This window comes from Centruroides sculpturatus, unplaced genomic scaffold (genome assembly GCF_000671375.1).
Source record: "Centruroides sculpturatus isolate CEXI.00-Female unplaced genomic scaffold, Cexi_2.0 scaffold989, whole genome shotgun sequence".
Lineage (NCBI taxonomy): Eukaryota > Metazoa > Arthropoda > Arachnida > Scorpiones > Buthidae > Centruroides > Centruroides sculpturatus.
This window is the reverse complement of record NW_019385178.1, coordinates 90830-107378: the sequence shown is the minus strand read 5'-3', so window position 1 is coordinate 107378 and position 16549 is coordinate 90830. Positions and strand designations below refer to the sequence as shown.

Here is a 16549-nt window from a genome sequence, read left to right as displayed (position 1 = left end):
TCTTTATTACGTCTAATATTTCGAAGAAATCAGTCCCACTGTACTGGACTAGAGATTGGTTTGGTTCCAATTCCCTAATCACTTAATTATTTAACTATTTCTTAAGTAGAAATAAGTCGAAACCAGTTACTTTGTACTCGAGTATTTGTAGTCTCGGGAAAAAGTGGAAAGAAATTTTTATGACAAACGGATACATAAATCATAAATTTAAGGAAAATAAATTCTAGACCTTTTTTGTAAAAAGGTGAAAAAATGGATCTATTTTAATTTATTGTAAGGAAACCGAATCTTTTTTCTAGTAGGCCTAAGCATATTTAATAGTAAAAATATATAATGATCCTATGCTGAAATTTAGTGCATATATGCATAAAAACTGGTTAGCAAACGTAAGTTGAAAATGTCTTTATTTTTAATAGAGTAAATTATGAAAAACTTTTAAACGTTTCATCTGTTTCATTGAAACTTTCCATTCTGTAACCTCCTTCATTAATGTCTGCAGATGATGTTTGAGGAAGTGATTGTTTATTGATCCATCTAATTGGAAAAAAAGGAACATTGTCAACGTTTTAAATATATACAAAATAAATAAATAGAAAAAGTTTTACTCACATGAATATAACTGCCGGCAACAGTAAGAGAAAAAACATTGTCAGAAAAGATGCTCCAGGAAAGGTAGAAACAGTTTGCGCAAAGAGTTCATTGAAAATAACAGCGGAAAATGCGGGCGTCAATGCTTCGCAAATGGTTAATAACGAAAATATTTTACCTAATAAATAAATGTAAATATTTATCAAACTATATTCTAAACATTTCTAAAATGTATGTAAATATACTTACTTAACTCTGCTTGATTTACTAGTTTAGAAAGCCTTGATCTCACAGCAACACTACTGATTCCTCCTAATATTCCAGTAACAGAAGCTAAATAAAATGATATTTTAAAAAATATAATCATTGTATAATTGTCATTTATCTAAAAAAATGAGTGTAAGCTATTTGAAAAACGTCAAATATGGAATGATTTTCATTGTAAACTTCACTTTAAATGTTAAAAGAAGACGAAAAATGTTTTATCACGTCAAATATATTGTTTTTCATCGTCACATATTCATTTATTTGCATCAATATGTAAGGAAATAGAGATAAGAGGAGAATTTCCAATAGATGAAAAAAAGCAAATGAATATAATTATATATGTCAGTTTAAGGTGATTTGTGTTAAGACTACTGTTCTCTAGCTTGGGCATTTGTATCATGTAAGATCTTTATGGTTTCTAGCTAAGATTTCATTAATGAATCTATTAACAATTTATTAGTTTCCCAGAACACGAATTTTGTAAATTTAATTTAATTTAAAAAATCAATTAAAATCTAAATTAATTTTTAATGATATTTATTTTCAGCATCCCATAAAACAAAAACAGCAAATAGAATTGAAGAAAAGAACAAAATATTTAAAGAACAAAAACTAAATAATTATATTTTTGTTAGATTCGAACAAAATTTTTCGATGTTTGCTCTTTAATTTTTTATTCATAATTTTAAGTTTCAATTGTTCCTTAAGGAGTGGAGTAAAGGATAAGGCAACGCAACTTTGATGATCGAGAAGGGGCGCTGGAAATTTTTTTTTTCGCTTCCCCCCTCTTAAGGGCTGGTAGATGTCCCTACCTCTATAAATTAATATTTTTACTAAAGGAATTGAAATCTTTAAAACTGCTTTTTATTAATAAAGAAACAAACCTTCTACGTATTTCATTTGTTCAAAAAAAAAAAAAAAATGAAAAGGGGCTCGCTCTATCGCAAACTCCATACATTTTTACATAACTACATACTTTTTAAATAAACGTAATCTTATTATGTAATGAAGTCTCATCTAATCCGAATAAAATAGAGACCATTATAGATAAAATTGTCCTTAATTGATCTCTGTTTTACTCGGATTGGATGAGACTTCATTACATAATTAATAGATCTAAGTTTAGTCTCAAGTTAATTTTGAAGAAAATGACTTAATTAATATAGATACTACACCCGAGCCATTAACCTAGGAATTAAGAGTTTGGATATTACGAAAATAATCTGAAGTTTTGTGTATATAATTAAATTATANAAAAAACTCACACAATTTTTCAATATTTTAACAGAGTATTGAAAAAGTATTTGTGCCTTGTTTAGCTTATATGAAAGAAAGTCTGCTGAGGAAGAAAATATTGTAATTTCCAAAATGCATCTGAGTAAAATAAAGTTGATTGGCTAGTATTTTTGGAGTCGATAAATCCTAGAAAATAATGGTGTCTGAACTGGTTATATACCATAATAATACAGCCATGGATAGTAAGCTAAACTTTTGATGATATTTTCTCCAAGTATTGAGAAAATGCCTATTACACCAATTATACCTTCTGGTATTTTCAATATTTTTGTGAAAATAGGAACAGCGATAATAAGTGCCAGTCCGCGTAACAGGCTAGCTGCAGCAGATATGGTGGAATATTTATCATTTGTCCAATTATACATTTCTTGTGAAAAGTAAAACCCTACTGCGCTGGAACCTAAAAAACAAGAAACATTAATTTAATTAATAGTAATGATTATAATAACAGTAATTTTATTAGACAATACTGTATAAATATTACCGTAATAAAATATAATCCGCACGAACGAAAATCCAAAAAATTAGTAAAACTAAAAATAAAACCTTTGCGTAATTCTCACTGACTGTTAATTTCAGATACCTCGCGGGTTATCGACGTGAAATTATGATAATATCTTACATTACATATTAAAATTTAAAAATAAAATTATCGCATAAGATTTTAAATAAATTTAACATTGAGTTTTCTTTTTTCCGGAAACGGTCAGGTATGTATAAACAAACAAATGTTCCCATAGACACGTATCGAGTTTGTCGATTCTTTCCTTTTGCATAAAAATTATTGTATACGAACAGTATATGTGTACTTTCTACACGTTTACTGTTCCTACACATTGATTTGGCAAACACTAGAAGTAGATAAATGTTCACTCCATATTCTGTCTTCTCCCAGAATCACCATCAACTATTCTTTCAATAGAAAATTCAAAACATTTAGAGTCAGGAAAAACAAAAGTTTAAAGAAAAATTCGGCATTTTTCCGAAATATACAGTAAACCTATTTCATCTTTTGTTGTAAAGGCTAAAAAGCTTAAAGATAAAAGGCTTATGTACACCCTGAACCATTCTCGTATTAATAATATATGAAATTTTTTGTTAAATTATTATTTTAAACAGTATCATAAAAGAATTAATCAAATCTTTTTAATAGTATGGATCATTAATAGTATATAACATTAATATATTAAAATTATCAGTAAATCTAAATTTAATAAAAAGAAATTTTACCTAAAATACACATCATAGTGACAGTCATAGCAAAAACTATTAACCATATTTGTGCCCTAATATTACCAGGACGGGGAGAAATACACGTATGAATACTTTCTTTTAGATTATCTAGTTGAAACACATGCTGGATCATTTCCTTAAAGGTGCTCTTTTCGTCTCTAATTCGAGTTTCTGGGACAAAGAAGAAAACCCAAATAAAACTGCTCAACAATGCTAATATAGCTGTCACATAAACTATAGTAGCATTGAAATATTTATAAATTTGACCTCCTGTTTCAATTCCTACAGGTGTAGCTAGAATGAATACAATTTCCAAAATGGCGAATCTAATTGTTCGATTTTCTTTTTGCGTGACATCAGAAATATATGTATAAATAGAAGAAAATGCCACTACAAATCCTCCGAAAATTCCCGCTGGAATTCCAGCTATAATTATGAAATAAGCAGGAGCAGATGGAAATGCACTCACTATTGCCAATGCAATGTTTTCTAAAATTAAGCTACATGTTGATGCCATCATGGGAAATCTTCTACCATATTTGTCACTCCACGGACTTAATAATGTTGCACTTGCTATGGAAGGTAATATGGTAACTAGAGTGTATCCCATTTTATAATGACTTGACACGCTTTCAACGGCTTGGCGTTCAGTTTTATAAGCCGTAAGATTACTACAAATATCTTCTGGATAATTGAAGTGAATTCTGCAAACTTTATTAAGTATTAAATTCTGTTGAGATACTTCTCTGACTGTGAGAGTAAATACTACAAAAAACATAAACGGTTCAATTCGTAGCTTTTTCAAGAAAGAGATGATTTCCATTTTATGTTCACTGTGATTTTCCTAAATTAAAAAAATAATAATAATTCAATTTTAATAATTTAAATAGTATTGAATATCATTTACAATTTTCTTATTGTCTAAAGACTACACAATAAAAATTACAGAGAAAATATATTATGTTCAGAAACAATTGTGTATTGTTTATACAAGGAAACTCTTTTATTAGAGCCAATACTCCAAGCACTTTCATATCTTTTTTTAAATAATAACTCTTTCCGCCCTGTGGGCACTAAGAGGGTCTCTTTTAGCAAGCCCATTATGGGTTTTGCCAGACCCACCGGATGGTGAAGGACGGGACCCAACATATCCGGATGGACCACCCCTCGAAAAATTCTTGGGGATTTTTCGACCAGTTCAGATTTTAGAACTTTTTATAAAATATAACTTAATTTCCAAAATTTGATTTTTGTAAGCAAATCAAGTTTGTTTTATAATCTTTCTTACTCAACTTTCCTCCCATCTCTTCTCTTCTCTTTCCCTCTCTCCTCCCCCTATAATTAACAACATGATGTATTGTTAATTATTTATTTGACTAATTATTAGTGATTAATTATTGTAGATTAAGTATCTCCCAATTTTAATTTTTCTGTACACAAACTTTATAATTATTTTTAAATATAAAGTTAATTTTCAAAAGAATAAGTTGGGTAATTATCAAATATATTAAATTATATTAAATAGTTAAAAATTTTGAAAGAACTAACAGTAAGTCGTCTTCTTTCCTCCATGTTCAGTCACCATAAAACAATAACAGTCTTTCTTCACAGAGACCACCATATATTGTAGACTACGCCTCTGCAGAATTATGTAAAACAGTTTAAAAAGTTAATTGATGATTAGCCAACTAAAGAATATACTGTACAGTAGACCCCTATAACGCGAATTCCTATAACGTAGATTTCTATAACGCGGCAAAAAAATTGCGACAATATTCGTATAAAGACGCTAAAAGGGACGCATATAACGCGGTAAAACGTCATCGCCAACTCGTCATCGCGGACGAGCAACCGAACTATTTTCCGCCGTCCAGCGCCACGCTACGGAGAGTTTAGGCGGGTAAATTGAGTTTACTATCGTCTGTACAGTATTATATATAAATTAGGCACTGTATATATAATTATATATTAACTTAATTTATTTTAATTTTATTATAATTATATATATACTTTCCGCCGTCCAGCGTCACGCTACGGAGAGTTTAGGCGAGTAAGTTGAGTTTACTATCGTCTGTACAGTATGTAAATTAGGTACCGTAAGTCTAATACAGCACTAATTTTATACATTTCTTGTGAAAGAAACATTTCTTATTCAACGGCCATAAAAATTATTTATATTAATGATGTCTCCAAAGGTCAAGTTATTTTTCTGCGAAAAATTCGTTATCAGAAATCGCGGCCGCCGTTTCGTGCGCTGTTCCGCGACGAAAACAAGCTTGAGCAACGGCGTAGTCGAACGGTGCACACTCGGTAAGTAATCCTACAATTTTTTGTTTATAGCATAGTTTATACGGATTATTCCCAAAAAATTATACGTGGTTTGGAAATGTTAAGTCGAATTAGTCTAGAATCGATTAATTTTATGGAAGAAAACCTTTCAAACAGCCGTAAAACGTAAACTTCACACGTGTCGGGCTGTGATTGGCTCACGTATTTAAGGATTCCTACAACGCGAAATTCGTATAACGAGGAACGAATCTCCGCGTTATAGGGGTATCTACTGTATATACAATTTTAATCAAAATGGTCACCTCTGTGAAGAAAGACTGTTATTGCTTTCTGATGATTGGACATGGCGGAAAGAAGACGTAGTTTCTTCAAATTTTTTTAATTTTTAAAAAATAAAATTGAACTTTTTTTCCGTTCTGTGTAATTGAACAAAATGAAACAACCCGAACACTCGCTTCCCAAAAATCCAACCCCTGGGTTCCCGTCCTGGTAAGTGGAAACGCCAATTTTAAAGATGAAAAGCTTTAAATTGGTGGCCAAANTTTTAAATAAAAAAAATTAAAACAGCCGGGAAAGTTACGCAACTCGTTGCTGGATTTTTTTTTTTGGATAGAAGCAATAAAGAAATGTACACATTTCCTCTGTTGAAAACACCCATTCAACAAAAATAAAAGTTCTAAAGACAAAAAATACTTTTATTATAAAGAAATAAGTGAATATTCAGCTTTAGACATATTCAAACATCAAATTGAGAGTTAGGTTAATAAATTATTTAACATCAATTACTCGGTTCATAGATACAGAAATTATCATTTTCTTTCATTGCATTCTGTGATTAGCAAATTATTTTACACATATGTACGTCCAGATATGTTTGCAAATCAATAACAATTTATTGATTTGATTTACTAATGATTTTTCGGTATTCATAACTGTTTGATATCTAATTTTTCTTTGTTAGAAAGAAAATCTAATAAATTTAAATTTTGTTCATTATTTTATTGATTATATTTATGATACATGGTTATTTATAGTCAAGGGATAATCAGGGAGGGTGACGTGTTCAGCCTATATTTTCCGCTGGTCCTAGAAAGTAACTATGCAAATTTGGTTCGGATCGGAATGGATTAGATTGATAAGATAAGGCAATGAAACACATCGGCGAACTGCCGAGGGGCAGTACCTTCCGAGAGGACTTTCTAGAGAAAAGTAACTCCTATTTAAGTGAAGAAAATTCGAAAAACTCACGCGGCCAACTCGTTAATTAGGCACTACTCATTATCAATTACGATTGTTCAGTAGTTTTAACCAGTAGCCCTAAATCCTTTCTATATGGACCGTGCCTCTAGTAGGTTGATATGGTCCATATCAGAAGGGTTTAGGAGTTAATAGGAACATATAGACAGGCATTATATGTATATAGGCTATATAGATGTCTAAGAAATATTTACAAAATCAATAAAGAATCAAATACAGTAATAAATCTGTACTTGAACATTTCAACTTTAATTACTCACTGCATTAAACATATTTTAAAATTTTCAAATTATTCTGGGAAATGATTAATTTATTTTACAATAAATATTTCGTTAGTTCTTTAAATAATTAAATTCAAAAAATGCAAGTAATAATTTATTATTGTACTCACCCTTTAAAATTGATAGAATTACAAAATTGTTTTAATACACCCTCTCTCTATATCAATAACAGATAAAACATCCATTTAATGATAACACTTTTTTATCATCAGCAAAACTAATTCAAAATATTAGATTTGATTATAGATTGATCTTTTTATATTTTATTGACAAATGCTTTATATAGGCCTACTAATTATACGATTTTAGATTAATTGTATTTACTTTTTATTAATTACATTTAAAAACTTGTGATAATCAGAAATTTAATGTGGTCATTGTAATTTTTACATTGACCATTGCAAATAATTACAAAAATTACAATGGTCATTGTAATTTATGACCTATTAATAATTTTTAATTAAAAATTCAAATCATATACAGTACGTATAATAATTAGATTTACCGTACTGTACAACTCTGTTTTCTAGAACATCTTCGGAGCGGTTTTTACTTTCTCCTGGTTTTTTCAGTTAATTTGTTTGGTACTAATTTATATTTATTGCACTTTCAAATTAATTTATTTCAATAAAACATTTCTATTGTTTAAATTTTGGATTTAAATGGTAATAAGTTAATAATACCACACGCTTTATCAATATGAACTGCGTTACTGATTACTAATTAAAATTTATTTTTGCTATTAGCACATATAGAGTGGACGAATATGCATCACAATATGAAACCAAAGAATTGTTGAAGAAAACTTTGAGTACAGTTTTTTTTTTTTTTTTGCACGGCATCATCTGGTTTCAGAATCGTCCATCGGTAGTCGAGTGAAAAACCACTGAAGACTAGTACAGTAGAACCCCTCTAATCCATCACCTTTGGGACTGGGGGTATGGTCGGAACGCAAAAAAAGTCGGATTATCAGAAAAAAGTAAAATAACAATCTTTCCCTTTGTCCAGTCTTTGTGCACCGCTAATTTTTCATTTAATGAAAGAGTAACGTGTTTACGTTTCACTCCCGACATGTTGAAAACACACACAAAACTGTAAACGTACACACAATGTAAAACATATACTGTAACGAACACAGAAAAACGCCACGGACGGTGAGTCACCGACGAGTCGGGACAAGTTTCTCGACTACGACCACGGTCGGATTAACCGGAGCGACGGACTAGCCGAGGGCGGACTAGAGGGGTTCTACTGTAGTTGGTCGTGGGTTCGCACTTGACCAACGACCTGACTACGTGGAATTTTCAAGTTTTCTTCACGTTTCTAAGACCTAAATATGAACCAGTTACCATAAAAATGCATCTCTTTTTGACAGATCGCCCATGTGTTGCATTGTTGTATGTCATCAATTCCTTTCTTATCTAACGGTGTCTCATTTTATAAATTTACAATAGGCTATACGGTAAGCCTAAAAAATAAATTTTAACAATCGCTCAATAAAGCGAAAAGATTGAAGCTATTCGGACTTAGAAGAAAGATCTATAATTTGTAACAAATATTTAAAAAGGATTATATTACGAAACTAAATTTTAAAAAAATAAACATTAGTTTTAGTTTAGTTATGTAAAGAAATACTATATATAATTTATTTGACGAATAAATGTAAAGCACATTAATTTAGCGTATAAACGACAATTACAATTTTTTTTTTAAATTATATTAATTTATTTATCTGGCAACGCTATTACTCATAAGATTGTTTTTAAAAATGGCGTCACTGACGAATAAGAAACGAAAGTTTTGCTTTAATAGATTACTGTTTCCTCATTTAGAATATTTTGATATATTCTTGTTAAAATATATCAAAGAGAGTGAGTTTTTTGCGTCGAGTATTTCAAGAATAACTTTTTCGTTTTTAAATGAAGAAATCAATGATAGAACTTAGTTTATTTGGTAAGAGTAAATAAAATAAACGAAGAGAAAAATACTCTTACCATAAGCTGTATATTTTAAATTGCAACATAATTCTAATACAATTTTGGTAATAGTGGCAAATTTTCTCTCTGCCAGAGGGTATTGGTATTCTGTTAAAGTTGTAAGCCGTTCGTACCGTGTAAAATATCATAAGAAACTTCCACCACGTATAGGACAACATTTCACGAAAATGCTGTAACCAGTTTCACCAAAGTTTATCTTTACGGTGCTGCATGGGTCAATTCAAGCTCTGAATGAGACAGTTGGGACCTTGACAGAGCTGTAGAGTATAGTCATAGGAACAAAAAAGTCAAAGGAACAATACCTGTATGTGCAATTTTTTGCATGTTGATGTGTGCCTTGGTGCTTGCTATCATTCTCACCTCAGCGCCCAGGTGGTGGCGTGCCCCCACACCCCCTAAAACTATATAACATCAAGTACTCCACAAACAGTCAAATGGGCTAATCAAAGCCAGCATAGTCATAATTAAACTCCATTGTCTTGAAAGTACCACCATTGTGGCTACCTAGATGCGCTTCTACCAAAAATGTAAGTAGTATAGTGTGCTTCTTGTCTAGCTTAAACTACAGATGTAAGCATAATGATAGCTTTCTAAGCCTAGGCTTATGCTGTTTTAGGAAAATAGACAAGCTATGAATTTAGTATGTCACTTTCATTAAGGTTTTCTTTGTTGGTATACAGTTCTGACGGAATCTCTCTTCAGCCAACTTATTCAAATAGTATTAATAAAATTAACACAATCATGATCATTTTTAGTTTTATGTGTTGTTACTAACTGATATAACATTATAATTTATATATATGACCAAATTTACATAGACTATTGCATGTAAACCGTGTTTGTCTTTGCCTTTCTTAATGATCTTTGGATACTTGAATTGATACATGCTGACTATAATGGCATATTATTACAGAAAAATATTAAATTACAAAATTATATTATCTTCTCCAAAATACTTAGTCTATTTGATAAGTTTAATCAATATTACACACTAACATTTTCAACTTGCTTCCATTATTAATATTTCCAAAGATAGATTTGAAATAATGAAAGATGATAAACCAATAGACAAGACATTAAAATCATGTAACCACACTTCCTTTATAAACCACTAAATCTAGACCTTCCTGTGGGCCCCTTTCTATTAAATACTAGTAACAGGAACTGTGAATTTTGAACAGGAATTGTTATTCATGATGTTACCTTTTTTTTTTTTTTTTTTTACTATTTTAAGTATTAACACAGAAGTCTTCTAAATGTATTTGATTCGTTGCAGATTATTTTAACAGTATATTTAACTATTTCACAAACCATCATTTTTACAATGATCAGCAACTGCTGAATTATCATCATGATTTTTATTTGCAGAAATATTCCTTAAATTTCATTTTAATTCTTTTCCTGTTTCTTCTGCATAACTTTTAGGATTGTTACAACTGCAATTAAAATTGATATATATATANAACACTGATAATAAATGTTAATAATTCCTAACTAACATCTTATGCATTTTAAATAAGTTACTTATATTTTAAATTTCTAAATATAAATTAATTTATCATGATTTATCAAAAATAAGCAAAAGTTTGATTTTATTTAAAATGTAATATTGAGTACACCTGCTTGAGGGCTAAGCGAATAATTCGCTTTAACTACTTAGTGTGAACAAGTAGTTAATCTTGTTTTCGGCAATGCAACTTAACTTAATTCTGCTTAAACCTTAATCCCACTTAAAATGTACAGTGTGAATAGGGTATAACAAATTAATAATAATTTTTTATCTGACTACCCTCTGTCTAGCATACTGTGCTTAGACTTAAAATTTCATCCTTTATTTAATAATTTATACAATTCCATTGATATCTATGTTAGTTAAATTTACTATTATTTAACCAAGCCTCTCTTTCTTCAATTGTAGGATAAGTAAGTTTTTTTAACTAACCAGTTTTAAAAATCCAGTCATATTATGTTAGAAAGCATAATATGACTGGATTTTTTTAGGAGGATACTGAAATTTGCCTCTAACTTCTATATCGCTTAATTTTTTAATCTGCCTAGTTAACTTTTTTACTCTATTTTTTGTATCTAATAACAGACTTTAATATTACTTTTTATACAATTTTTACATAATTTTTTTTGCTTATATTCTATAATGTGTAATAAAATAATTCCATAATACTTTAATTTTTAAATTTTTCAAAAATATTTTTTCATACTTTATTTTAAAAAATTTGATATTGGTTTAACTTATTTTTTCCTTTTATTTTCCACTTATTCTTTTATGATATTTATCCAATTGTGAATTTTCTTACTGTAGCCATTTATTAAATACATTTTGATAATTTCCTCTGTATCCCTTTTTTTGTCACTTTCATCAGTGGGTGTCACTGTTTATATCTTATTAATATAAATACAAGAAACATTCTGTTTAATATATGTAGTTATTTTTGATGTATGTTGTATAACAGTGTCAACAGTGCACAGTTTTTTATATTTTCTGATTTTAACATTATCATAGGGTGTAACTATCAAGATGTCTAAGAAAGATAACTCATTATTTTTTTCTGATTCAAAATCAAACTGAATATTTTTATCAATTTGGTTAACAATTTTTAAAATGTTATTTTTGTTTATTGCATTTTTATTATGGATTATAAAACAATCATTAGCATAATGATAAAAACTTACTATTCCTTTTATATCAATTATGACAATCCATAATTGATCCATAATCTATTTTTGACATGCTTAATTCAGGAAGAATTTGACCAATACAAAAGCCCATTGCAATACCATCTATTTGTATATAAAATTTATTATTGTGCATAAAGTAATTATTCTAATGCTAGAAATACTAAATTATATAACCATTGTGGGCAAATTTTCAGTTTTAGCATTTCATTAATTATAGATGTTTGACAGATACATACTCCATCTATTTCACAATGCTATTCTATATGTTGATTTAAATTTGTTTATGTTAATATTTGTACAAAATAATTGTACAAAATAAATGTGTTGTATGCTATATGTTGTTTCTCTAAGCTGTTTAACTTATCTTTCATAAAATTTCTAAATTATAAAAATAATGGTCTATAACAGGGTGGTGAACTTATAGCACATGTGCCCAAAATGGCATGTCATCTGGCATGTAATGTATCATATGATTTCAATTTATCATCTGTCTTTTTCAATCATCCTTTTTTCAAACAGTTTTTTTATATTTATTCTAATTAAAGCATATTTGTTTAATTTATTGAAATATCATTATTTGAAGTCTAAAACATTGGCTTGCATAAAAATCTTTAAAGCTAGGTATGCTTACTATGGCATTCAGGCCTCAACAAAGTTTGCCACTCCTCAAAGGTTCTAATAACACACTACATCCTTCTCATTCTGTTCATTCATGACTATCACCTGTTTTGTCTTTAGCTTTAATTATTGTTAACTTATTCTGTTCTAAAAATTGCCTTAGAATTTCCATTTTGGACTTTTTTATTATTTTATTTTCCCTATTTTTATTAACTCTGAATTTAGGTAATTCTTCTTGTAATAAATTCTTCAACTCCAGTTCTTGTTTTTGTGTTGTCTGTAATACCCTATTCACACTGTATATTTTAAGCCAGCTTAAATGACTAAGCCAACTTAAGGTATGAAATATGAACGGAACTGACTTAACGTTAAACAGGTTTAACTACCAACAACCGGCTCAGCTTAAATCGCTTTCTCAAAGAAGCTTAAGTCGCTTCAAGCTTTCCTCGAGGTTCGCCACAAGTTCAAAAATAATGGCAGAAGCAGATGTACAAATGTTCGAGCAAATGAGACTCTTCTCTGATAGCATGTATACACTGCTTCAGTACAACAAGTTTAAATAATAATAATAATATATATTTCTGTCGAGAATCCATTCTTATCACAGTCTATCACTAAAGTGATATAAACATTGAGAGAATCGTGCTGCCAACGACAACACTGATAATAAATGTTAATAATTCCTAACTAACATCTTATGCATTTTAAATAAGTTACTTATATTTTAAATTTCTAAATATAAATTAATTTATCATGATTTATCAAAAATAAGCAAAAGTTTGATTTTATTTAAAATGTAATATTGAGTACACCTGCTTGAGGGCTAAGCGAATAATTCGCTTTAATTACTTAGTGTGAACAAGTAGTTAATCTTGTTTTCGGCAATGCAACTTAACTTAATTCTGCTTAAACCTTAATCCCACTTAAAATGTACAGTGTGAATAGGGTATAACAAATTAATAATAATTTTTAATCTGACTACCCTCTGTCTAGCATACTGTGCTTAGACTTAAAATTTCATCCTTTATTTAATAATTTATACAATTCCATTGATATCTATGTTAGTTAAATTTACTATTATTTAACCAAGCCTCTCTTTCTTCAATTGTAGGATAAGTAAGTTTTTTTAACTAACCAGTTTTAAAAATCCAGTCATATTATGTTAGAAAGCATAATATGACTGGATTTTTTTAGGAGGATACTGAAATTTGCCTCTAACTTCTATATCGCTTAATTTTTTAATCTGCCTAGTTAACTTTTTTACTCTATTTTTTGTATCTAATAACAGACTTTAATATTACTTTTTATACAATTTTTACATAATTTTTTTTGCTTATATTCTATAATACTTCTTGGTAACTGTAGTGTAAGGAGTGATAATTCTTTTCTAAGGCATGTTTTTAAGTACCAGATGTTAATGCTTAAATGGTTCCTGTTGTCCTTCAACTTATCGTTTTTGTTTTTTACATTTATTACATTTATCCTCTTCTCACATGTTCAAATTCCTTTCCTAGTTCATTCTTTCCTTCATGTTTATCCTCTTCCTTTCCATGGAATATAGACATCTTATTAATATTTTATAATAAATACTATAGTGCACTTGTCTAGATTAAACTACATTAAATAGATCAAACTCATGGTTCATCTATTTTCTTAAAACTAGTTATTTATATTTAGTTAGTTATTTATGGAATATGAAGAGCCAGTATTTTATAAGTGATAAGTGCAAATACTTGATTGAGTTATATTTAGGATGCAAGGACGAAACTACCAAAACCAAACTAAAATATGTAGTATATAGTATATAAATTATAAGATTCTACTAAGCTATTTGTTAAGAATGTTTAAAAAAAAATAGGACCACTTTTGTGTGTGTTCAGCCTAGCTAGAAGCAATGCAAGGAAAACTGAATAAAATTCATTAGGATATCACTATGCTTCTGGACCCACAGTTCAAATTTTTACTTGTATATAGATGCATACAAATCTGACAGGATGTTAATAGTCTCCAGCAGAGAGAATTTTTCTAATTTTTATTTAGTGGGGGAAGAATATACAATATTATGGTACTGAATGATTTAACAAATTCTTATGATTGTTATTAGTAAAAAACAGTGATTATTAATGATTTGTTATCTATTGTTAAATTAGAACATAATAATAAAAAAATTCTTTAAAGTACAGTACATCTTAAAATAAATTTTACATTCTAAACTTAAATTTATTTATTCATCAAACATTTGATACACATGTGCCCAAAATGGCATGTCATCTGGCATGTAATGTATCATATGATTTCAATTTATCATCTGTCTTTTTCAATCATCCTTTTTTCTTATCACCTGATCATCCTTCATTTCAATCAGCTTTTTTTACATTTATTCTAATTAAAGCATATTTGTTTAATTTATTGAAATATCATTATTTGAAGTCTAAAACATTGGCTTGCATAAAAATCTTTAAAGCTAGGTATGCTTACTATGGCATTCAGGCCTCAACAAAGTTTGCCACTCCTCAAAGGTTCTAATAACACACTACATCCTTCTCATTCTGTTCATTCATGACTATCACCTGTTTTGTCTTTAGCTTTAATTATTGTTAACTTATTCTGTTCTAAAAATTGCCTTAGAATTTCCATTTTGGACTTTTTTATTATTTTATTTTCCCTATTTTTATTAACTCTGAATTTAGGTAATTCTTCTTGTAATAAATTCTTCAACTCCAGTTCTTGTTTTTGTGTTGTCTGTAATACCCTATTCACACTGTATATTTTAAGCCAGCTTAAATGACTAAGCCAACTTAAGGTATGAAATATGAACGGAACTGACTTAACGTTAAACAGGTTTAACTACCAACAACCGGCTCAGCTTAAATCGCTTTCTCAAAGAAGCTTAAGTTGCTTCAAGCTTTCCTCGAGGTTCGCCACAAGTTCAAAAATAATGGCAGAAGCAGATGTACAAATGTTCGAGCAAATGAGACTCTTCTCTGATAGCATGTATACACTGCTTCAGTACAACAAGTTTAAATAATAATAATAATATATATTTCTGTCGAGAATCCATTCTTATCACAGTCTATCACTAAAGTGATATAAACATTGAGAGAATCGTGCTGCCAACGACAACACTGATAATAAATGTTAATAATTCCTAACTAACATCTTATGCATTTTAAATAAGTTACTTATATTTTAAATTTCTAAATATAAATTAATTTATCATGATTTATCAAAAATAAGCAAAAGTTTGATTTTATTTAAAATGTAATATTGAGTACACCCGCTTGAGGGCTAAGCGAATAATTCGCTTTAATTACCTAGTGTGAACAAGTAGTTAAACTTGTTTTCGGCAATGCGGCTTAACTTAATTCTGCTTAAACCTTAATCCCGCTTAAANAGCAGTCATGAGTCATCATATCCTCCAGTCATGACCTGTGAGAGGTGAAGTGTAAAGTACTACATAAACTGAGTCATACCAGAATATATATATATAAGGGATTATTTTTTTAATAAAATACTTTAAATACTCTTTTAATATAAATTTTAATTCAACAACTTGTACTGGGTATACATAAATAAGCACTACACATTATTCAAAACTTTAATAATTATAGTCTTTAATTAATGAATAATAATTTAATTTGATTTATTATAAATTTTTGGAATTATATTGAAAGTTTTGAAGTGCTTTAATAAATCTTTTTTCATGCTTTGCTATAATATTTTTTAAAGTAAAATCGAGATTATAGCTACTATAGCTAAAAAAACTCACTTAGGATAGTGTTATCTATATAGTAGACTCTCTTCAGCAAACCTAAGATTGATTATATTGATATAATAAATGGTAAAAATATTAAACAACAATAACAACAGTATTACAAACAAAAACAACAATATTAAAAAGCAAAATAAACAAACATTTTGTATAATATAATTTCCATTATGTGTACTATACTCATTTGGAAAATTATAAAATAACACATTTTAGCTGACTATTTTTATATTACAACACTTTTTTAATGTGTTTAATAT

The 16549-nt window shown here is 28.9% G+C and overlaps 1 protein-coding gene and 1 long non-coding RNA gene across 3 annotated transcripts in view; one reads left to right on the top strand and one right to left on the bottom strand.

The window, feature by feature from the left end:
• Positions 1-345: 345 nt before the first annotated feature.
• Positions 346-7405, bottom strand: LOC111635795 (proton-coupled folate transporter-like). 2 transcript variants are annotated; one of them, XM_023380863.1, is made up of 6 exons: positions 7322-7405; positions 3382-4228; positions 2312-2551; positions 838-921; positions 610-766; positions 346-534 (listed from the first exon to the last, which is right to left on the bottom strand). In XM_023380863.1, the coding sequence occupies exons 2-6, from the start codon at positions 4205-4207 to the stop codon at positions 423-425; spliced, it is 1419 nt and encodes a 472-aa protein (XP_023236631.1). In that variant the 5' UTR covers positions 4208-4228; positions 7322-7405; the 3' UTR covers positions 346-422. The 2 variants fall into 2 exon arrangements, with proteins under 2 accessions (XP_023236631.1, XP_023236632.1); XM_023380864.1 differs by lacking the exon at positions 7322-7405 and adding an exon at positions 4933-4955.
• A 1584-nt stretch (positions 7406-8989) lies between these two features.
• The window catches only part of LOC111635794, a 34920-nt gene continuing 27360 nt past the window's right edge, over positions 8990-16549 (top strand). The window contains exon 1 of the long non-coding RNA XR_002758437.1: positions 8990-9164. This is a non-coding gene — a long non-coding RNA (uncharacterized LOC111635794). The remainder of the gene's footprint in view (positions 9165-16549) is intronic.